At 41.2% G+C, this 23,897-nt stretch overlaps 1 protein-coding gene across 1 annotated transcript in view; it reads left to right on the plus strand.

Annotated features, from left to right (window-relative positions):
• Positions 1-23,897, plus strand: part of LOC134578564 (doublecortin domain-containing protein 1-like) — a 311,038-nt gene that overhangs the window by 190,030 nt on the left and 97,111 nt on the right. The window contains exons 10-13 of the mRNA XM_063437537.1: positions 1,492-1,610; positions 2,555-2,615; positions 5,368-5,502; positions 6,870-7,027. Coding sequence (XP_063293607.1) covers positions 1,492-1,610; positions 2,555-2,615; positions 5,368-5,502; positions 6,870-7,027 — 473 coding nt within the window. The remainder of the gene's footprint in view (positions 1-1,491; positions 1,611-2,554; positions 2,616-5,367; positions 5,503-6,869; positions 7,028-23,897) is intronic.

Here is a 23,897-nt window from a genome sequence, read left to right on the forward strand (position 1 = left end):
GGGTATTTTTTATAAACGTCCCTACATGCTTATTAACCCTTAATAGGGAACACATGGGATGGGCGGCAGCATTGCGACCTAGCTGTGTGATACAAAAGTGAATACAAATATAAAGAAACTAGTCCTGCGCTCAAACTCCCATTACACCTGGGCAGCAACAATGACCATAGCAGTCATGGGAGTTTGAGCGCAGGACTAGTTTCTTTGTATTTGTATTCACTTTTGTATCCTATGATCATTGCTGCCGCCCAGGAGTAATGGGAGTTTGAGCGCAGTGTGTATGTATGTGTGTATGGGTCTCTGTGTGTATAGGTCAGTGTGTCTGCATGGGTCAGTGTGTATGTATGTATGGGTCTGTTTGTGTGTATGGGTCTCTGTGTGTATAGGTCAGTGTGTGTCTGCATGGATCAGTGTGTGTGTCTTTATGAGTCAATGTGTGTCTGTATGGGTCAGCGTGTATGTGTATCGGTCAGTGTATGTAAATCTGCATTAGTGGGTGGAACAAATGGGGCTGCAAATTTTTTTTGCCTAGGGCGGCAAAAATCCTTGCACCGGCCCTGCTTGCAAATAAATGTTGTGAAATGTTCATGCAATGCAATTATTGGCATATTATTGTATATTGAGAGAATGGGCTTTTAGCACGGTTTGGGTTGACATTTCTAGAATTTTATTGTCTGTTATATTGTCTGTTAATCTGTCTGCCTGTCTGTCTAAATTAGGGGAGCCAAATACATCGATCCCCAAATGTTGTAGAATTAAAACTCCCATGATGCTTTGTCATGCTAAAGGCATCATGGAAGTTGTAGTTCTACAACATCTGGGGATCTACCTATTGGGCAGCCCTGGTCTATGAGGCTATGAGGTCAGATTTGCCCAGCAAATCCATAAATAAACACTCAAAGGCACAAAAATAGCTGGGAATGCAAACTGTGTGTTTGTTTAAATATATACATACATTCACGAATGAGCCAAGATAATCTACTCCGTAAAATGTCATCGAAGTACAAAGCTGTTTGTTAGCATTTTTCCTTTTTAGCTTCACATTTGTATCTACTTATAAGACTCTTATATAGAGGTAAATATTGTTTTCATAATTATCTGCAAGAAAGCCATATTTTTACAATCTTTTTTGGTTCAATGATTTATTTCCCCCCAGCACTTACGTATTTGAAGGAAAATGAGGTGTTAGAAATACAACAAGTGACCCGTTATGTAACCTGAATCGTTACCCTGTGAAACACATACAGGGGAGAGCAGAACGGAAATATCAGAAGCCTTCTCTGAGATTCGGTGAACTGTAAAATTCTGCTCTGGTTGTAAAAAGGAATCACTGACAACGAACGGAGATAGGCTGCTAAGTTGGGGATAGTATTTAACTTTCCGAGACTGTTAATATCTTGGTTTATTCAGCTATTATGACCTCTTTATTAGGATAAAATGTTTCAATTTTGGTTATTTGAACATATTTAATGTCCCTCTTCTGTTTGTCAGGGTGGAATGATTCTGAGCAGAGCTATGCCACAGGTCTGCTTGGCTGTTGGGCACCCCATCAAACTAAGCACTGGAGATGGGACAATCTTACAGGGGTATCACGTAACACTCCAGAAAAGGTAGACAATTCTTCATAAACATCATTTAGTAAACACTGTGCACGTCCTGTATCTGAACAATAAAGATAAAAATGAAAAGGTTTAAAATGAAGTGTAGTGCTACAATCACTACGTGTAGGTCCCCAACCACACTAAAATTCAGTGTATGTAGCTGAACAACCTCAGGTAAAATGTAGTTAACCTCAAGTAGTAGGTCAGTGGCTTTCTTAAAATGCCCTTTTATTCTTCAGAATTATTTGGGGACAAAAATGCATGACCTTTTTTTATTTATTTTTTATTAAATTGGATGTCTCCAGAGTTCTATATCTGCAGATTTCTATGCAGTGCAATAAACCATTTGTTTACCAATTGCATGGGGATATGGACAGAACATACCTGATTGTGGGAAATTAGAAGATTAAGTAAAAATGTGCAGCTATCAGATTAGCAGACCTGTGCTCATACTTGACACCTTGCAAGGTTCCACCCAGGGTGTCCAGGTTTGGTAACTTTTTGCCGGATTTCTAAGTAAAACTGCTATTTCAAGGACAGCACCAGAATAGGAATCCTGCTGATTTTTTTTAGAATACATTTATATGTCCCACACCCTCCTCATACTGTTAGGAATATACAAAACCGACTTATGTTCTCATATTTAGTCACGTACAGCTTCCCCGGGGGATGTTCCCTGAGTTTTATTTTTTCCAGAGTGTTTCTTTTCCTTTCTAGGGAGCTTTGTCCATTTTGGTTCGAGAGGATCTTCCATTCTACCTAGGACTATTAACATTGAATGTTCTGCAAGAAAGGGTATCTTGCAGATGTTCTGTTATGCCTATGATTCAAAGTCTATAACTACTTTCAATCGCCACCAATTTTAGGAGTTCCATTTCTTTTTTTTTCAAGACTGTAAATAGTTGGTCTGTGAAACATTATTGTCAAAGTTATAATGATCTGTTTTCTTTCAGAGAAAAAAACAACTCCAGACAATTATGGAACTTTGGAAACAAAGGCTCAATTTTTTCCAAGGTATGCGTATAGTAAAAGTCTTTTTTTTTAATACTTTGTTATAGTAAGTGTTGGTCATCTCAACTCAATGAACAAAGCAGTGTTATAAATACATATGGACTTCTAACCCGTTTAGATCACTTCAAGACTTAAAATAACAAGTTAATGTACCTCTAATCCAGAGAGCGGTGAGGGATCCCTTGCCGCAGCTCCGCTCTGCCACCTGGAGATCACCATTACTGGTGATTTCCTGGTCAACATAATGCTTGCCATTGTATTCATCCAGTTCAATGACTGAGACTGTCAACTGACTGCTTGCAGCCACTGAATACTACCCAAACTTGATACGAGTTAGTCTATTAATGCAGAAGTATGAACTTCTATTTTATCAGACAAAATCAGACTGGAAGGACTTTGGGCACCAAACACAACATGGTAAGTGTCAACCTGGTCATAAGACATTTAACAGATTAGTGGCAGGTGGCGCCTTGTGTCTCCCGGCACCTTAACCACTACAGTGCGTTCTAATGATAATGGGGTCTAGAATATCCCTTTAAACTAACTTATCAGTAGTGAATCTCTCAAAAGGTGGCTTGGAGGCAATTTGTCAACCATCCATTATGTTGACCAAGTAGAGAAAAAAATTAACAGAAGGTTAATAAAGCTCCTCTTTTCTGATATTATACGATGTCTAATAAGTGATTCTACTTAAATGACGTATAATTTATAAATTAATAATATGTTTGTGTATGCCCTAGTGCTACCCTGGGAATTGGGACCCCAATCTATAATTGAAAATATGATCTGTTGAAATAACTGCAGATCATGTACTATATACAAACATATCTGCATAATAGGAAGCCATAAAGGTCACTGACTTCCAAGTCAATACCAAAGTGCTAACAAATATATTAACGCAACAGTTACTTTTTGTTTAATGTGAATGTATTAATGAAAGAAAACACCATCACAAACCATTATGCTAACATTTCTGTCTTTTATGATTTTGACAGACTAAATAATTATAGAATGCTAGAAACAGGGACAAAAATATCCATAAATGGTGACATCAATTCTTTCCAGTGACAAGTATCACTGTGAGAAAAGGCAAGCGTGTCCTGTATTCAATTAAAAAAAAAGACCAACGAAGAATAAACCAAACAAAAAAGTGGTATTTAATGGTACATAATTCACAGCATGCTGGGATGATCTTCAATGAGGATATGGTTGGCTGCAGACATAAAAGATGCCTTGATTCTAGGACTTCTTGTGACATAAATAAGAAGTTGAAATTGTTCTTCAAAGATGTAGCACCATGTCATTCTAAATGGAGATACGAGAATTATGGGATATATTCCCACGGTGGTGTACGTCAACAGACACTCAAATAAGTCACTAATTGACTTGCATAACTGAGCCAAGTTGAATTACCTTCGACCTCAAGTGAAATTGGGCAGGGGGTCATTGCTGGAACAGGATCGGAGTTTGTGTTAAACTTCTGGCTGCACCTGTCAATGAACTCTCCTGTGAAACCTGTAGGGTTTCCAAATGCAGATGACCCCTGACATGAATTAGACAGAGGTACAGTGGTGTTAGTTCTTTAATAATTAAATAACATGTTTGCCCCAAAAAGCACTAAGGATAACCGTGGGGACTTATTTTAGTAACTTATCATTTATTTATGATTTATATTATTTTGTTTGTTTCACATGCTGGATACATTTTACACATTTTGAACATATTTGTGAAAATATCCCAGTTGTATTTATTGTTTTATATATTATAGTCTTTTACGTTTCACCAGTGTAACGCGGCATATTGAGGGTTTTATCTGTCTGACTCTGCACATATTTAATCTGTTAGTCAGTAGAGGTGTTTCATTCTATGAGTAAGGTTCTATCATAATGAAACAAGAAGTTATATGATCTGCTTACTATATCATGATGAAGTTTCTAATCATCTTTTTTTTGTCTGTTAGAATTATTTACTAAAGTAACAATTCAAAGTCTATTTCAAATTTGAAGCCAAAGATGCCGAACTTGAAAAACATTAAGCCGACTTAAATCATTTTTTCCAATTTGGCTATTTTGATCCTAAGTTTGAAATTCATCTTGAATTTACTCTTAATTGATAAATGATCTTTTGTGTCTCCTTTTCTGCTCAGTTTACTTTGATTGTATGGATTTTTAATGGGCTTTAATACATTTTAATTTATTTCCTTTTCTGCATCAATCACGCCCTTTAGAAACAGTAAATAGATTGCACCCAATTTTAACAACCAGCCAGTAATCTTGTCTATAATCTTGTATATGTCTATATGACTATTTTTATCCATACTAGTAAACTAATAGTGCTTGCTGTATTGTGTGCCTCACACCCCGTCCTTAGGGGCAGCAGCTGAATTTATAGGTAGTATCACCTTATCTATCTGCTCGGTTTGGAAGATTTGCTCAGGTAGGAATACTGAAACCCATCCGGGTCTGAGCAGAAATATCCTCCCTCTAACTTGCTGTGAAATTAAAATGAATGAATGTAACACCTGCAGCAAAATATCAGAATAAATAAATACGGTATTAACTAAAACGAGATTGACAACTGGCTCTACTCTAGTTCATCTTCCCCTTCTAATGCGGCAAGGTCAAGCAACATATTCTGAATTAAATGCTTTATCTATTATCAGGCAGTAACTCATTTTCCCCTCATCCACTGTTGCCCAGCAGGTTCCCAGTGGTTTTTATCATCTCTCCTTTCTTGCTATTGTCCTCTCCAACAGGCTTATCCTGAGTTTTTGCTGACCTACCTCGAGGAGCTAAATGTAAAAGAGCTGGTCACCCAGACAGAAGATCAGATGCAGGAGGAATCTTGGCCTCAACCTCAACAGGATGCTGAAAGAATCTCATCACAAGAGGTCAGTGTTAGAACACCTCTCCGATGGAAGGTCACAGGGCCCAATGGGTATAATGGTGAAGGTAAAAAAATGTATGAGTGTTACTCTCAACTGCAGGGGTTAAAAAAACAAACAAAAATAATATGATATTAAGACTAAAACTGTTTCACAAGATATAAAGGAATCACAAAGAAATAGTTTGTGTTTTAATAACGTGATAGCATACGAAATTAAACCTTTGATAATGTTCTATGAATTCTACTTCTAGAGAAATGTCTATGTAAGTGTCTGTGCATTGACTGTCTATCGTTCTGTCTATAGCTATACATTTAAAACATTGATGTTAAAAAGCTGTGCTTAAAATGACCCTGTTAAATCGGGTGACATAAAGGGTGGGCCGTCTTTAAGGGTTAGTGCGATTTAGGGTTGGCGTAGCAATAGGGGTGTCCCTAACCCAAACTCCCCTGCATATTGAGGTACACTGCTGTAGTGTGTTTTCATTTTCATTCTTATTTTGCTCATTTAACAACTTCGGGGTCATTTGAAAGCAACATCTCTATAACGTTGCCTCCCGTGTGTCTTGATATTCTCAAGATATTTAAACTCTGTGTATGTGCATTCAATGTATCTATATATATGTATGTCTGCCTGTCTGTTTATCATCTATCTATGTACCTATAATCTGCCTATCTAATCAAGAACAAAAGATAGTGTAGATTCTCACAGTAAGAGAAGACAATCAGCACTAGCTTGTGTTCTTCTTTTTTCTTTTACATATACCATTCATCATAATACCATTCTTTGGAAGGTATGCCATTTTTTCTTCATTTTTATTAATATTGCTCCACTTATTACTACACTATTATTTCACGTTGGTGAATTGGGATTGTACCGAAGTGTGAAGCAAGGTTAATATAAATCATTGAGCTTATATAAAACATCATTGAAAAAACTATCTAGCACCCAAAGTTATTTTATTAATTTAGCTATCTTATATATCTACACGATCTATCGAATATATTTCTATTCTCTATCTATCTATCTATCGAATGTATATCTATCTATCTATCTATCGAATGTATATCTATCTATCTATCTATCTCTCTCTCTCTCTCTATCTATCTATCTATCTGTCTGTCTATCTATCTCTCTATCTATCTATCTATCTATCTGTCTGTCTATCCGTCTATATATTATCTATATATCCATTCTCTATCTATCTACCTATCTATGTTCTATATGTATCTCTATCTATCTATCTAATCTAGTAAATCAATCGATCTAATCTAATATTTCTATCTGATTTATTGCATATATATCTTCTATCTATTAGAGATATCTATCCAATGTATCTATCTCACTATAACAAGATGCTGTTTCCATTTCAGGCTTTGCAGAACGATGCCAGTCATCTCAATCAGCAGCAGGTTTCCCAGCCATTGGTTGCCCAGTTATTGCCCACAGGTGGCCCAGGGGAGCAGAGGCAGCTGACAGTGGCGTTGGTGAGGAAATTCACAGAGAAACATCCTCAGGCCCCAGCTCAAAGGTAAGTCAGTGACAGAACAGATAGTTATTGTTCAATGACATTAGATGCTTTCCTTCAGTTTTATGTTACATCGATTCCCCAGATATTATTGAAATATCTCACAAGCCCCCTGGCTTCCAAGCAAACATGTTTTCATTCTTTGCAACAGTAATGGGAAGTGTAGCGGCTTTATACAGATTCATCATACTTCGGAACATTTTATAAGCACAAATAAAAATACGAATATCCAAGTCCTGCTTTACATAAAAAAAGGTTTTCTTGGAAGTACGGAGCATTCAATGTGTTTATTTTATATATAGTTTAATGTGTCAGTGGAAAGGTTCTCTATTTATCATAGCCTTCTTATTTTTACTATCAATATTTGAAAGCATTATTATGCTGATGTGAAATTAATTGTCAATAAGCATATCAAGAAGCAGTATTGTACACAAATAGTGGTTTCAAGTTAATGACAAATAGGCCCAGACCTGGCCATAAATAAGGCAGTCGGGCAAATTCTTAGTAGTCTACAATGGCCAGCCCACTTTAGAGATTATTGTGCCTGGAGTTTTGTGGCACCTTTTCAGGATAGGTAGTCAAATCATTTGAAAATAGTTTGACAACTTACTTGGAGTCCACTGGGTGTCCACCAACACCCCTTGTGGAACTGGAAGATCCTTAAAAGAACTTCCTTAAGCACCACTGAGCTTATCTCTGCTTTGGCTGAAAGTGTCATCTGAGCCAAAGTGCGCCTCCTTTCACCGCTGGGCTTGGCTCGGTGCAGAGGAGGAGGTGGTGGGTGCCTGGTGAACCCACAGGATAGTTGTCAAACCTTCTCAAATAGACTACTTTCCTTGGGAGAGCATCAGATCACCTCAGGAGCTATAACCACTACAGCATGCATAGAGGTGCATGCTTGTTCCTGGGTAGACCTCAGACCTATACAGTTAAGGAGTGTATCACTTGACTATCGGACAAGGTTTCACACCAACTTAATTGTAAGAAACCAATGCAGGACAGGTCTATTTGTCATTGCGTTCACAGAGAAAAGAAAAAGGTCCAAGCACTCCAAGGGTTAGGTGTGCAAATTTGTCGACACTAGTGTTCAGCAGTAAAGTTTCGACCAAAAGGTCTTTTTCATTTTTTTAATTGCGAACATGATTTCCTAGTATTGTTTATATACTTGTGCATATTTCTAAGTCTTACATCTTACATATCATGAAACAGCTACATAGCGATTACTGACCAAGGTTCAGAATATCATGCCTTCTACTTTAACTTACTGAATATTTTCAGTAGCATTGCCCAAAGTAAACCCTTTTAACCCCTTAAGGACACATGACATGTGTGACATGTCATGATTCCCTTTTATTCCAGAAGTTTGGTCCTTAAGGGGTTAAACGGATGTTAACCTATCCGCCTGACATTAGATGAGCTGTGTTTGTCTGACCAGCCATTCTTTACCCCCAACTTGGAAGACTGCTTCAAAACATTATTCCAATGCATTCACACTATGCAACTTGGAGTTCGTGATGATTAAATATTAAGATATGAGGCCATCAATGCAAGGGGTGACGCAGTGATTGCCTCACATTGGGCTAATTTCAGATCCTTACCTTTACTACCTCTGAACATTCTACCACGAAGATCTGACTTCTCCTACCAATATGATGCTAGATCAACAAGCAATATCAAATAAAACCCATGACTTGGTATTCTTATTAGTAATAACCAATAGACCAACATGACGCTAGTACTGTTTTTTGGACATTTCGGCTTTAAAATCCTTTGGCCTCCTATTGTCAAGCCAAGCATTTCTTCACTTATCTGTGTGTGACATCTCCATTGGACATCCTCAAAGGAGGATAGAAATGTGATCTACCAGTCCATAATATCCTTTATACCATGTAAACTAACAGATTTCAGATATTTTCATTGTTTTCACTAAAACACTTTAATCAGAACAAAGCTAAGTTGCCTGCTATGTTATATGTTTGAATGAGAACAGACTGACATAAACAGATTGTAAGAGTAGATACGCAGGGTCCTCTTCACCTAACTAATTGATAAACATAGCAGTTTCTCTGAAACTGCTATGTTTATAAAAAAAATAGTTAACCCTAGCTGGACCTGGCACCAGGGGAGGGCTGGCAGCCTTTGGCCTGGAGGGCAAATCCAGTCAAGTGGCCCATTGCACCAAGAGGAGAGTAAAAACACCTTTCCCATGTGATTGAAAGGGGGGGCGGGGGGAGCAGTCACCTAAACAGACACTCAATGAAAAGCACACACACACTTGCTGATTTGGCGCACACTAAAAAACACGAACTCACTGACAGGCACAGACACACACAGAAAGACACACTGTTACAGGCATACTGACTCAGACAGACATACTGACACACACGCATACTGGCTGACATACACACAAACTGGCACACACAGAGACATACTTGCACGCACACACAGACATACTGGCGCACACACACACACACACATACAGACATATTGACACACACATACACCCAAACTTTACACTTTTAAAATCAGTAGACAGTGGCTGAGTAAAGGGACAGGGCTGTAGTGGGGGGACAGGGGCTGTAGTAGAGGGTATAAACTGTAATTGGGGGGTTTAGGAAATGTAGGGGGGATAGGGGCTTAAGTAGGTTGATGGCTACAATTTGGGAAAGGGGTTGTGGTGTGGGTGATATGGGTTGCAATTGGGGGAAGAGGAGCTGTAGTGGGGATGTTATGGGGCTGTAGTGGGAGGCATGGGGCTGAGAAAGGGGGCAGGAGCTGAGAGGGGGAAAAAACGAGCAGGGAAAGGGTGGGACAGAGCCTTACTAAGGGACCAGAGCCTGACTAAGGGACAGGGGATGGCTGAGGAGGGGGACAGGGATTGAGGGGGGGGGCAGGGCTGAGGAGGGGACAGGGGCGAGGAGGGGGGGGGCAGGGCTGAGGAGGGGACAGGGCTGAGGAGGGGAAAGGGGCTGAGGAGGGGACAGGGCTGAGGAGGGGGGACAGGGGCTGAGGAGGGGACAGGGCTGAGGAGGGGAAAGGGGCTGAGGAGGGGACAGGGCTGAGGAGGGGGGACAGGGGCTGAGGAGGGGACAGGGCTGAGGAGGGGAAAGGGGCTGAGGAGGGGACAGGGCTGAGGAGGGGACAGGGCTGAGGAGGGGACAGGGGCTGAGGAGGGGACAGGGGCTGAGGAGGGGACAGGGCTGAGGAGGGGGGACAGGGGCTGAGGAGGGGGGACAGGGCTGAGGAGGGGACAGGGCTGAGGAGGGGAAAGGGGCTGAGGAGGGGACAGGGGCTGAGGAGGGGACAGGGCTGAGGAGGGGAAAGGGGCTGAGGAGGGGACAGGGCTGAGGAGGGGGGACAGGGGCTGAGGAGGGGGGACAGGGCTGAGGAGGGGAAAGGGGCTGAGGAGGGGACAGGGCTGAGGAGGGGGGACAGGGGCTGAGGAGGGGACAGGGCTGAGGAGGGGAAAGGGGCTGAGGAGGGGACAGGGCTGAGGAGGGGACAGGGCTGAGGAGGGGACAGGGGCTGAGGAGGGGACAGGGGCTGAGGAGGGGACAGGGCTGAGGAGGGGGGACAGGGGCTGAGGAGGGGGGACAGGGCTGAGGAGGGGACAGGGCTGAGGAGGGGAAAGGGGCTGAGGAGGGGACAGGGGCTGAGGAGGGGACAGGGCTGAGGAGGGGAAAGGGGCTGAGGAGGGGAAAGGGGCTGAGGAGGGGACAGGGCTGAGGAGGGGGGACAGGGGCTGAGGAGGGGGGACAGGGGCTGAGGAGGGGGGACATGGCTGAGGAGGGGGGAAGAGAGGGGGCAGGGCTGAGATGGGGAATAAAAAAAAACAAAAGTGTATTTCCCCCTCCCTGAGTCTTACCTGACGCCAGGGAGGGGTGGGCAGCAGCCAACATACAGCAACAGTCAGTGAAGTCTGGAGCCTGCAGTCAGTGGAGTCGGACGGCCTCTCCTGATGATGTCAGGAGGAGGGGGCGTGGCTTCCTCTGCTCTTCTCCCAGACTCCCCAGCGGTCCTGGGAGAAGAGCAGTGAAAGTCACGCCCCCTCCTCCTGACATCATCAGGAGAGGCCAGCCGACTCCACTGACTGCAGGCTGCAGGAAGAGAGGTAAGTTGAAAAATCTGACTCCTCAGCCAGAGGCAGGGCCGGAGCCAGAGGCAGGGGATTCAGATTTTCCTTTTTTTGCTGGATGTGGGCAGCCCTGGCCCCTGGGTTTAGGGCGGCCTGGGGGGCAATTGCCTCCCTGCCCCCCTTCCCAGCCCGCCCCTGCCTGGCACCCATACCACTTCATTAAGCTGAAGTGGTCTGGGTGCCTAGAGTGGTCCTTTAATGTTTTTATATTGTTTGATAATTACCTGCTTTATTATTTCCCTTTTCTAATCTTGTACATGGATACTGGATATGTTGGTGTTATGTAAATGGGAATTATTATAATAGACAAACAGGTAGGCAAGCACAAAGGCATGGTTATAACTATAAGTATTAGGGGGTCACAAAACAATAAAAACGAGAGTCCTTTCTTAAAGGTGTCTGGATGATCGTTACAGCCTTGAGTTGATTATTGATTAATTACTATATTGTTTTGCTAGTTACACCTTTTCCTTTCTATTTCATTATATGTTCTTGGGCAGAATGACAGACAGATTTATACATGCATACATAGATTTGGGGTCAGTAATAGGGTATGAATATATGTTAACTCTTTCTTTGCCTGAGAACAGTGCTCAAAGCTTTTTAATGCTGTTTGGCAGAAAAGCTTTGATAAACGCCTTCTTAATGTCCCTAAATGATAGCCCAATTCTACGCCTGCCAAGAAAAGGATGACTTTATCAGTGGCAGTGCTTGATAGAAACCACACAATACGTTTCAGACCGGTGCGGATTATTAATTAAATGCATTTGTTTATATTAGCTTATCAAATTGAGTAGCTTACCTTTATTGAAGCTGAATGGGAGGATCTGTAGTAGCCGACAAAGCATCCTGACCCAGCTTGTCACCCAATGACCCATGAGAAGGAAATAATGAACTGTGAGTAGCTGTCATTCTAAATGCTTCTGACAGTTTGGCTATGGGCACATCTGTGTTAGTTTTCATGGCAAGGCCTTTGTTTCTTTCCCACTAGTGACTTTGCAGACCGCTGTGGGGTTTGCTTGCTACCCCGCTCCTCTCCAGGCCCCCCCTTTTCCAGTGATGAGAGCAGCTGCCACTGATGAAGTTGACATTTATTTTAATGATTTGTCTGGCATTTATTATTTCATTAGAAAAAAAAAAAATGAAATTATTTGTTTTGAGTCTGTAGGAATGTAGCACAATAAAATGTCCTTTTTTTGTCTGGGTGTCGGTATTCGGACGGCGTAGGCGCGAAAAAGAGTTTGCACGTTCAATTAAACTTTTCACGCTTGCACAATATACATTTAGTTATTTATGAGCTTTATAAATTATTTTAAATTCAGTGGGATAATTTAAAACCCTTCAATGCCAGAGGCATAAGTAACAGGTGCAGTCATAGGGTTAGTGTGATGTCCTTTAGATACTTGTATTAATATTCTTTTAATTATAATGATACAAAAATAAACAAATAATGCATCTCTAGACATTGCATATACAAACAATGAACTGCCTACACTTTATATAAACACAACATATTATTATTATATTATTTATATAGCGCCATCAGATTCCGTAGCGCTGTACAATGGTCTTCTATTATATGTGTTTTTGAATGTTGATTATTCTGTGTAGGTAGATGTTTCACGAGGGACAGGAGGGTGATTAGATGGGCTGGCCATTGAAAATTACGCTGTCAAAATAAAATGTTGTCCCATACAGACTATCACAAGGTAGTTTGGTGAGTTTGTGCAGACCTCCTGCAGGTGTATTTTGAACTGAACGGATTGCACAGAGCAGTGTCTTCTGAAAATATTTTGCCATAAATGATATTCTAGACATACAGTTAAAATACGTCCAAACATTTTGAAAAAAGACTCCTCTGTGTGTTGAAACATTGCCAGGTTCACCCTACTCTGTAGTGGAATAAACCCCTCTTTTCATGTTTTGTCTGGTGATACATTTTTTTATTAATAGCCATGTATTGTAATGTGTTAAAAAAATCACCACACTATTTTCTTAAAATTCGACAAACTCGTGATATTTCTGTCCTTTCACCTGCCCCATCGCACCGCAGTGTATGAAGTATGTTACGTGAAGGTATTCAATAAACATACATAATTTGCTTATCCTCTCTTCAAAATGTCTTCTTCATTTACCAATTTACCAAAGACATAATTTTCATTTCACCCGAGGCTATTGTGTGTACACAGCTGTATACTCACTATTTCACATCTAAGCCACATTCCCATAAAAATCAATGGCTGCCTCTTGAACATGCACAACCCAGGTGACATCTGATTCCATTCCCTTCAGTGGACGTTATTACTGGGTTCTGTGAGCAGCGCCAATTAATGTCAATGCTGAAACGCTGCGTGTTTTTCCACTGTCTTTCCATTTATCGTAGTGGGATAAGGGATTGTCTGGTGGTAGTACACCCTGATTCAACAAAGTATCTCAGGAAGAGAATGAGAATCCAGAAGATATCCTCTCAGGTTTGTATAACAAATTGGTAGAAAATGGTAACCTGACTCAATCCTTTAGCATTGTGACCATATACATCAAACTTGATTTTATTTTGGATTTAACACATGAGTCTGTTAATCTGGGCCTCAATTGTATTAGAGCAGGTACTTTTTATTGACAAATAATCAGCTCCTGATAAGCCATTTAATGGTTCGAATCAATTACAATTCCGCCACTGTTTATCATCAATCGATAATTATCGTTTGAATATAGAATCTGGTAACTATGTTTAACAGAAATGATCATACTGGTGATTCAGTTACATCTATGAATGATATAATCCTTTCGTAAACTGCCTTGAAAATGTTTTGACAGCTAAAAACTGTTGACAAATGCTTTTTTTTTGCTTTTTGTATTTCTGTCGGTACTTAATGGATTTTTATTTGGCTTTTTTTTATGTAAGCATATCATTTGATTTTTACACGTATTAGATTTATTGGGCTCCTCTCACTAATATAAGGGTGAGGGGGTAGTAGTTTACTTTCCATTGGACTGCCACCACAACCACTTACACATCTGTAGGATTCCCAGTGCCAGGATTGCCACCACAACCACTTACACATCTGTAGGGCTCCAGTGCCCGGACTGCCACCACAACCACTTACTAGACATGTGCAATTAGTTTCATGCAATTCGGACATTCGGATGCTTATAAATGTCCGAAGTTCCGAATTGCCGAAGTTCGGTAGTTCAGACGTGCCGAACCGAATGCCATTGGTCCGAATCGACGAAGCAGACAAATTTTTTTACTTACCCGAATTTCCGAACCAAACCAAATTTTTTGCCCATGCTCATCCCTGCTATACAGTGATTCCTTACATTGTAAATCTGTTTACATTCTTCACACTCTGTACGCTTGGGAATAGCGATCATCCCTCAAATTTAACAAATATACCTTAATCTCCAAGATCTTATGTTTTTAGGTTTAGTAAACAGTAAAAATCACTAGAGATATAACCTCATTAAGAGCACAATTGCCAACATTAAGCTCCCGATTCCTTTTTGCATTTGCTGTCGTTCAGATATACAGTAAAATGGTGTGTGAGGACACAGCTGTTGTGTAACATGTTGTAAGAACCTAGTCAGGGGTTCATAATGTAATCCTTTAATTATTAATTGTGCAGTGTATACACTTCAGTTCAGTATAGACCTCACATCTTGCCTGGTGAGAACTACTCCTATGATTTTTTATTTTTGTACACCATTTTACAGTCGTTAAAACTTCTTAGAAAAAAACAAAATCACTCAGGGCTTGATTTTATATTTTTGATAAACTTTTTAAAAGATCACAGTCTGTTAGAAAACGTTTTCAAATTATTTATCTACAAAAATCCCTATAGACTTTAATAACAACTAAATCATTTGTACAGTTTTCCAACAGATTGTAAACATTAAAAATCTTATCAAATAATGTTAAATCGAGACCTCCGTTGTACCTTCTCAGATTGTTTCATTTCTAGTGTAGCTCCTAGGTGGGCTTTTTACGGAAAATGTTTACATCTTCATCTTAGCATCTAGATAGCAACACATTCTACTTTTGATGCTGTATTTTGTCCATAAACTAAACGATTCCTTAAATTTTTAAGTTAATCAAACTGGACCAGTTTCCAAACTGAGCAAAATGGACAGAAAGCCTATAACTATAAGCTCGTAAAAGATATGATTGTTCACTGAAATAAGTTTTGATTATTATTAAGGACCAAACTTCTGGAATAAAAGGGAATCATGACATGTCACACATGTCCTGTGTCCTTAAGGGGTTAAAGGCAATCTTTCACTTTTGGGGGATCTTTACATTTTTTACAAAGGTCCCCGAAAGATATGGTGGCTCCGGGGTGCAGGGTGGTAAGTTTTACTTGCCTCAAGCTGTTCCTTACGCACGCCACTATCTTTATCCTGCGGTCCTCCTTATCTGCCAAGAGCCATGTCAGTGCTGTACTCTCGTGAGACCATGGGACCTCCATAGATCAATAGATCCACAGCTACCAATTGTGACAGCTGCTGGGATTGGCCAAAAGTTAACCGTCGATCTTCACCTTATGCGTTTTGTTTTTTTTGCAGTTTGTGTGAACTATACATAGATGTATTAATAGTAGAGATGTCGCGAACATAAAATTTACCGTTCGCAAACGGTGAACGCGAACTTCCGCAAATGTTCGCGAACCGGGCGAACCTCCATAGACTTCAATAGGCAGGTGAATTTTCAAACCCACAGGGACTCTTCCTGGCCACAATAGTGATGGAAACGTTGTTTCAAGGGGACTAACACCTGGACTGTGGCATGCCGGAGGGGCATCCATGGCAAATCTCCCATGGAAAATTACATAGTTGATGCAGAGTCTGGTTTTAATCCATAAAGGGCAGAAATCACCTAACATTCCTAAATTGTTTGGAATAACGTGCTTTAAAACATCAGGTATGATGTTGTATCGATCAGGTAGTGTAAGGGTTACGCCCGCTTCACGGTGACAGACCAAACTCCCCATTTAACGCACCGCAAACAACCGCAAACAGTCAATTTGCACAACCGCAAACTCCCCATTTGCACAAGGTTGGATACCAAGCTAGCCATGTCCCTTTCCTTGTCCTCACTGATGTCATTGAAGGTCTCTTACTCCACCCAGCCACGTACAACACCAAGGGTCCCCGAAAGGTTACAACAAGCCCCCTGGGGTTTGGTCTTCCACCTCCTCAAAGCCACCTTCCTCCTCTGACTCCTCTCTCTGCGTTGCCTCTCTCTGCATTATTATAAGGTGTGTTAAGTAGTACTATTCCTATCAGTTTAATCCCTGTTACGTCCCCTATCAGGGGACGTGTATATGGCATCGATTTTAGGAAGCGGGAGATGGAAAAAGATGCTTGGTCGGTCCTCCTACTTCAAATTTGGGGCACTGCGCATGCAATCTCATGTGCCACCAGATAGGAGTGGTGTGTTAAGTAGTACTATTCTTATCAGTTTAATCCCTGTTACGTCCCCCTCACCCGGCCTTTTTTTGTCGAATGTATCGCCCACTGTCAGTCCCTTCGGGATCCATCCCTCATTCATCTTAATAAAGGTGAGGTAATCTAGACTTTTTGACCTAGGCAACTCAGCAAAGGAAGCAGCAGCGGGTACAACATCATCATCATCATCACACTGTATGTCCATGTGTGTAATGCTGCCTGACTGAGACATATCCCTGTTATCTACATCCTCTGGCAATAATGGTTGCGCATCACTCATCACTTCCAACTGATGTGTAAATAACTCCTCTGACAGATCAAGTGAAGCGGCTGTGGTGCTAGTGTTGGTGGTGGCGGCAGGCGGGCGAGTGGTAACTTGAGAGGTTCCCGAAGCTAAGCTGGAGGAGGATGGTGCGTCAAGGTTCTGAGCGGAAGCTGTAGAAGATTGGGTGTCCTGTGTTAGCCAGTCAACTATGTCCTCAGAACTTTTCGAGTTCAGGGTATGTGGCCTCTGAACACTGGGCTATATTCTAGGGCCAAAGGGAATCACAGCACCACGACCACGACGGCCCCTGCGGGGTGGCCTGCCTCTGCCTGTCATTTTTTTTTCGATTAGTGGTACTATGCATGCAAGCTACTGTGACAACAGATATGAGTGGCACTGTGCACTGCCAGAAGTTGGCAGAGTAGACGCTGTAGGCCTGACACACACGCTTGCAGACAACTAACTGCTATTCAATCTATTACAGTCAATTTTTTTTTTTTTTTTAAATGTACACTACTGTTACATCAGATATGAGTTGCACTGGTGTGACACTGTGCCCTGGCAGGCCCTGAAACGCACACGTGTGAAGGAAACTGACTGCTATTATTTTACAGTGAAAAAAGATTTTTGTTTTTTTTTAAATGCAAGCTATTGTGACCCCAGATATGAGTGGTGGCACTAGGCAAGTGGGCACAGTATACGCTGTGAGCCTGACACACACGCTGGCAGGCAGGCAACTGCAATTAGATTACAAAAAAAAAAGCAGACTGATGTTCTAGCCCTAAAAAGGGCATTTTGGGGTGCTGTCCTTACAGCAGAGATCAGATAAGTCCTTCAAGACTGTAGTGGACACTGAATACACTAGCCTAGCTATCGATTTCCCTATTAAATCATCAGCAGCTACACTGTCCCTCCTCTCACTAAGAATGCAGCTTCCGGGGGGCGGGGCCTAGCTGTCATGGAGGAAAGACGCACTTCATGTGAGCCCCCTCGATATCTCACTTTAAGCAGCTATCGACAAGCGAATTTCACCCCAGAAGGGGATGACCCAGCAATGTTGCTCCTACCTGACCGACCCAACATGCTTAATAGCTGTCAGCAACTCGACAGAGTCTTACTTACCTCCACGTGGCAAGTGTGGCCTGGTGCTCACCGGGCGGGAGAGGCGGACGATCTCCCGATCCTGGGATGCCCAGGAGCAGCTACTTCCCGGCCCGGTGGTGGTTATCCCGGTCCACCCCTGAGAGGCTGTCTGGAGCTAATGGACGCACAGAGCACTGCCGCCCAGGCTGACATACTCATCTGCTACTCTCCCAATATGGCGGCAGCTGCGTGTCCTCCTGGTACCAGCAAAGCATGGCAGGATATTGAGTCTAAGCTGGACAGACTCTTTAATCAATGTTGGAAGCAAATAACAAGCAGGAAGCCCCAACAAGCTCCACCACAGCCCCAACAAGCTCCACCACAGCTAAGCGAAGCAGTCCCCATTAAAATCCACCAACATAAAAGGCGTTGAATATGGGACCGGAGGCACAAACAGAAATGCAGAGCCTGCCCCATGTCAAGCACTCGCCTCCACCTTAAGCCACCACAATCCCGCACCGGACGTGAAGCACCACCGGGACAGATCCGACCACCTGACAAAACAAGCTTCCACCACCTCAAGCCGCGAACCCGGCACTCAGCCAGAGACTTGCCTTTGTTGTTCCAGGTATCAGGGACTCCCAGGGTCTGCACCTGGCACCCATAAGGGATCGGATAAGAACAAGCAGTAAACAGCAGCCTGCCAAGCATGTCCCACTATAGCTGATCCTCCACACCATGCCTTTGATCACATGAACTGCTCTCTGCACATTAACTAATCGTAAAGTAGCAAGCGTTTAAACATGTCATTATTTCACCTCCTAAAGAGTTTATTGTCGTAGTTCCTTACATGCCTTTACCTTAACCGTTCATGTATTATGTTATTCACTAGTCTTATCTCATGGGGCGACTCACACTTGAACTAGTGGTGGAGCTGCTGATATAAATACACAGTTGATAACGTGCAAGCTACACCCTAAACATGACAGCCATCTTTCACAACAATGTACTGCTATATACTCATACCCTCAGTGCAACTAGCCATGATATACGCACGTTCAGCCTAGCATGCTCAAATATAACACACTTCTGTCTAAAAAAAAAGAATGCAGCTTCCGAATGAATCTAAAATGGATGCTGTCCAGGAGGTGTTAGGGTCTGCTTCTGATTGGCTGGAATGTGTCTGCTGACTGTGAGGTACAGGGTCAAAGTTTACTCAATGATGACGAATAGGGGGCAGACTGAACATCGCATATGTTCGCCGTCCGTGGCGAACGCGAACAAGCTATGTTTGCCAGGAACTATTCGCCAGCGAACCGTTCGGGACATGTCTAATTAATAGCTATATTTACAAAATGACATTCTAGGTCAAAATAGCTCAAATTTGCAATTTTATCCAAAAGCATTTTTGACTATTTTGGACAGATTTCGAAATGCTCCTCACAGCTCTAAATTTATTGAATGACCTCCCATAAAAGTTTATTTTCATTAATGAAATGGCTGGTTAAGAAAGGTAATTGCTGCGTGCTTGCAAAAGCTCATTAGTATAATCTGGAGAATCTTCTTTCTTAAAAATATTGATATATATCACAGTATTCTGCAGGGTTATACCATAGTTGACAAAAATTAGACTTCTCTTTGTGTATCCTGGCATTTGATGTTGAAACAGGAAAGCACTTTCTAGTTGTTCCTGTCAATTCACTGTATTCACAGAATTGTTTAGTTTTGTTGTGTGCGATGGTCTTAAAATATTATTTCGGTGGAACTAAGGGTTGTAGAGTGAACCAGACCTTGACCATTATTCCTGTTCTACCAAGCACCACAGCTGACACTTCAGTCAGGTAATTAGTATTCTTCTGGTATCCAAATTATAAATCAGAATTGTAATTGGTGACGTGTTCTTTGTAATGGTGGCCAGTTGTACAACATTAAAGTCAAAGCTTGGTATGATACATGCGCATCATCAACCACTTCTCATCTGTTGCTATCCAAATCACAATACTCCGATAAACAGAACTGACAGTGATTTTGCTTCCATTTTTATGCACTACAGCATTCAGTACTTGGCAATCCAGTTGTGAGACAATATGTGGCTTGAGCTGCAGTTGCTCCTGAAGTTTTCCACTTTTACAAGATTTATTAATTGTAGCTCGTCCTGGAAGAAATGTTTTTGGGTTTTTTTTGTCGTAGTTTATTTGTAGAGTGGCCAAACGTTGTATACTGTTGCACTTGAAGTATAATAAGCTGAAAAACACAAGGCACGTGGATAAACACTGTTAGAATGCCATTAGGACCGAGTTTCGTCATTTGTACGAGCAGTGAGAGAGCATGGAATCAAACAAACCTATAACAAAGACTGAGAAGGTGGGTACTTTACTGGGTCCACCTGTGTATACATTTAACATTTATCCAATCTGATTGGTGTTGGGCTGTTTACTTTTTTTATTGTTTTTATAAGCTAAGGCACTGGAGAAGTGGCCTTTTGTACTACACCCACTAGTGACATGAAAGTGAGATGCGACTGAATGCTATCTCCCCTGTTGCAATGTTTCAACCTCCTAAATCCTTGTCTTAGTCCTGATGATTACAGCCAAGCTAATGTGAATGTGCTGCACTGTTCAGTGTCTCCTCGTATGGAGTCTACACGTTTCTTAGGGGAAGCATTAGTCCTGCAATCGTTGCAGGACCGAAGACATGAAGTCTGTCTTTGTCTGTCTTTGCAGGACTGAATCCATGTCCTATCGCGCTCAGCCTGCAGGGCCAGCTTCTTTACTCCATAATCACTACAATATGCTGTATTCATTGTGGCTCCTATAGTGTCCCTTTAATCTGATCTTTTGACTTCCCTTTCGATGGTTGCTTTCGTGTGAAAGAGCTTATCTTGAAACTAGACCAGTAATGGTCCATTAAAAGTTGCAGTTAAAATATCAGTAAGATAATGATTGCTTCACAGAAGTTAAATGTCTCTAAATCCCATGAATTGATCTGTAGTAACTTTTCCAGTCGAGTTGGGTGTTCACCCAGGCATACATCCGTAGAACAATGGAGGTCAGGGTGAGAATAAAGGGGTGGGCCAGTCAGCGCACATGCACTCTATTTACGATAGTGCCTTGCTTTAGCAATGAGAAGTGAAGCGGGCATACCATGCTCATTGGCATTTTCAGATGCAGCTCAGCTGGGGGCCTTTGCTTATTGCATCAGTTGTACATACATAAGAAAAAGAAAAAAAGGAAATACATAATTTTGACAAAGTAGTAGATCATAATCGGCCACTACCCCCTTCTTCTTCCTTCAAAATCATCACTACCAGTTTAATAGCTTTAATAAATAGAGTTTATATGCATATTTCAGTCACAGCAGTTTTTCTAATGCATGTGTGAAAGAGGTCCTTAATTTATGTCTACCAACTGTGTAGTGCCCTTTTTTGGGTAATGTCATCATCCTAATGGTGCCTATTATACTCAAAGGTAGCAAATGAGGCTTATTGCGGGAAAGTAATTGATTTTTACTGAGTGAAAATGTAAATAGCTTCTGAAATACAAGCAGGTCAAAATTGGCAGCTAAAACAATTCAACTACGAAACTTGAAAGGTTTTTCTGTACACAATGATTTTCCATCTATTGAAAAGAAAGGTTACCTAACGCAGCTCTCCGATAAGGCAACCACAAGTATGAGGATTGACTTCCTTGTACATTTTCCATATTTACTTTTGGTAATTGTTAGATTTCCTTTACTTTATGGTTGTTTGATAAACAGTGATTTTTTGTGAATTGACCAGGAAATCTAAAATGTTATGCTAAAGCAGCCAATTTTGTTTCCAATTCAGTAAAATTCAGGCTTTTTAAATTTCATGAAAAATTGGAATTTATTAGACGTGCAAAAATACATTTTAAGCTATTCATCTGAATAAAATTTCTGCTAAACGGATTAGCGGATTAGTTCCGAAAATTGTGTATTGTGATTTTATTTTAAAAGGATTCTATTTCGGAATCGTCTCTGATTTGGTTAATTTATATTCAAACCGAATCAGAGACGATTTCAAAATATAAGCCTTTTAAAGAAAATTCTCAATACACAATTTTCATAAAAAAAATTTGCTTGACACTTAGCAGGAATTCTATACCGACAATTAGCTTACAATTAATTTTTGGCACATGTCTTGTTTTTTTTTGTTATTTTTAATTATAATATCTACATCTGGATAATCGGGCTATTTTCTGGAACTGGGAATTTAAACTTTGGAATTAACAACATTTACTTATGGGTTTTAGTGGTTTATAGCCTAATCTAGGCATTGATGTTGGACTCAGAATGTGATCGAAATCTCCCTGATAGTATCGGATTTCATCACACTTCTAACAGACAACATAGCTAAACTATAGAAGTAAACACAGTCTACTTACAATTATTAGTTTCATTAGTATAATAAATTAAGCACTCCTCATTAACACTATAGTCATTAAAAAGAAGAGTATTGTTTCACTGTTTTAATACATTGCTTTGTCACTTTACTTGCCAAACTGATCTTGTGGCCAGTCTCTAGATAGATAATTATTAACCTTCCACTCTAAGGATCTGGACAATGTTGGGTTTTGTCCTGAAAAAGACGAGTAAGATGACTTTCTGAATGTAGGTCTGTCACAGTCGCAGTACAAGGCTTAGTGGCAGGAAAAGACGGGAAAATCAAGTTCACAATCCAAGGTCAGGGTGGTCAGAATTCCGTCTCCTAGTGTTCAGGTTAGAATTCACGGTTAGAATCAGGCAAAGGTTTGACAAGAAACAGTCACAGGCCAAGGTCTGCTCAGTAATCCACCTATACAGTGATAGCAGTCACTGTACCCGTGGGTGCATAATTTCAAAGGACTGCTTGTTATGTTGTCTCTGCAGTCTCTTTGCTCAGTTCTCCGCCATTTAGGATTCAAATCACATTTTTTATACAGTCGTAGTCACACCTCCCTGCATGGGACTTACACAGCCTTCCTAAACACTTCCTGTAAAGAATCATCTAATGTTTACACTTCCTATATTGCAAATTCTGTTTAATTTAGAATGTCTTATCTCCTGCCCCATTAATAGCTTGCTAGACCCTGCAGAGCTTCCTGTATGCAATTAAAGGGACACTGTAGTAACCCAGACCACTTAAGCTCAATGAAGTGGCCTGGGTACCAGGTCCCTCAAGTTTTAACCCTTCAGATGAAAACATAGCAGTTTCAGAGAAACTGCTATGTTTACATTTGGGGTTAATCCAGCCTCTAGTGGCTGTCTTCCGGACAGCCACTTGAGGCGCATCTGCAATGCTGGATGCAAATTTCACATCCATCGCGCAGAGCGTCCATAGGAAAGCGTTGAGAAATGCTTTCGTATGGACACTTTGAATCCACTGACGTCGGACAGGGGAGCTGACGTCGGACAGGGAGGAGAGGTCACCAGCGCTGAGGGAGCCCTTCAGCGCCACAGGAGGGGGGCCCTGAGGGTGGGGGCACCCTCAGGGCACTATAGTGTCAGGAAAACAGCTTTGTTTTCCTGACACTATAGTGATCCTTTAAAGTTCAATTAACAGAGAAGAAGATAAACACTTTTAAAGTAAGGTTCATTCATTAATGTGCCAATTACTATTAAAATCTGCACTTTTGGTAAAATGAAAAAAGAGGACACACTCTTTACACATAATGAACATCAGCAAGCTAAAGTGCTTTAGGAGTCTGCAGGGTCCCTTTAAATTTGAAATTAACTTTCAATTAGTACTATAGTGAAAAACCCGTAAGGGCTCGTTTTATGTTAAGGGACACAGTTTCTGCAGAGAAAATACGAAAAGTGGTCAAGAGAGTTCCACAATGATGAGCTTCAGAGACAAGTCTGCAAAAAAGATCATGGGGAATGCCGACATGTTCAGTGAATAGTTAATTCACAAAACATTTCCATGTGATAATATATTGTTCTTGATA

Source organism: Pelobates fuscus, chromosome 12 (assembly GCF_036172605.1).
Source record: "Pelobates fuscus isolate aPelFus1 chromosome 12, aPelFus1.pri, whole genome shotgun sequence".
Taxonomy (NCBI): domain Eukaryota; kingdom Metazoa; phylum Chordata; class Amphibia; order Anura; family Pelobatidae; genus Pelobates; species Pelobates fuscus.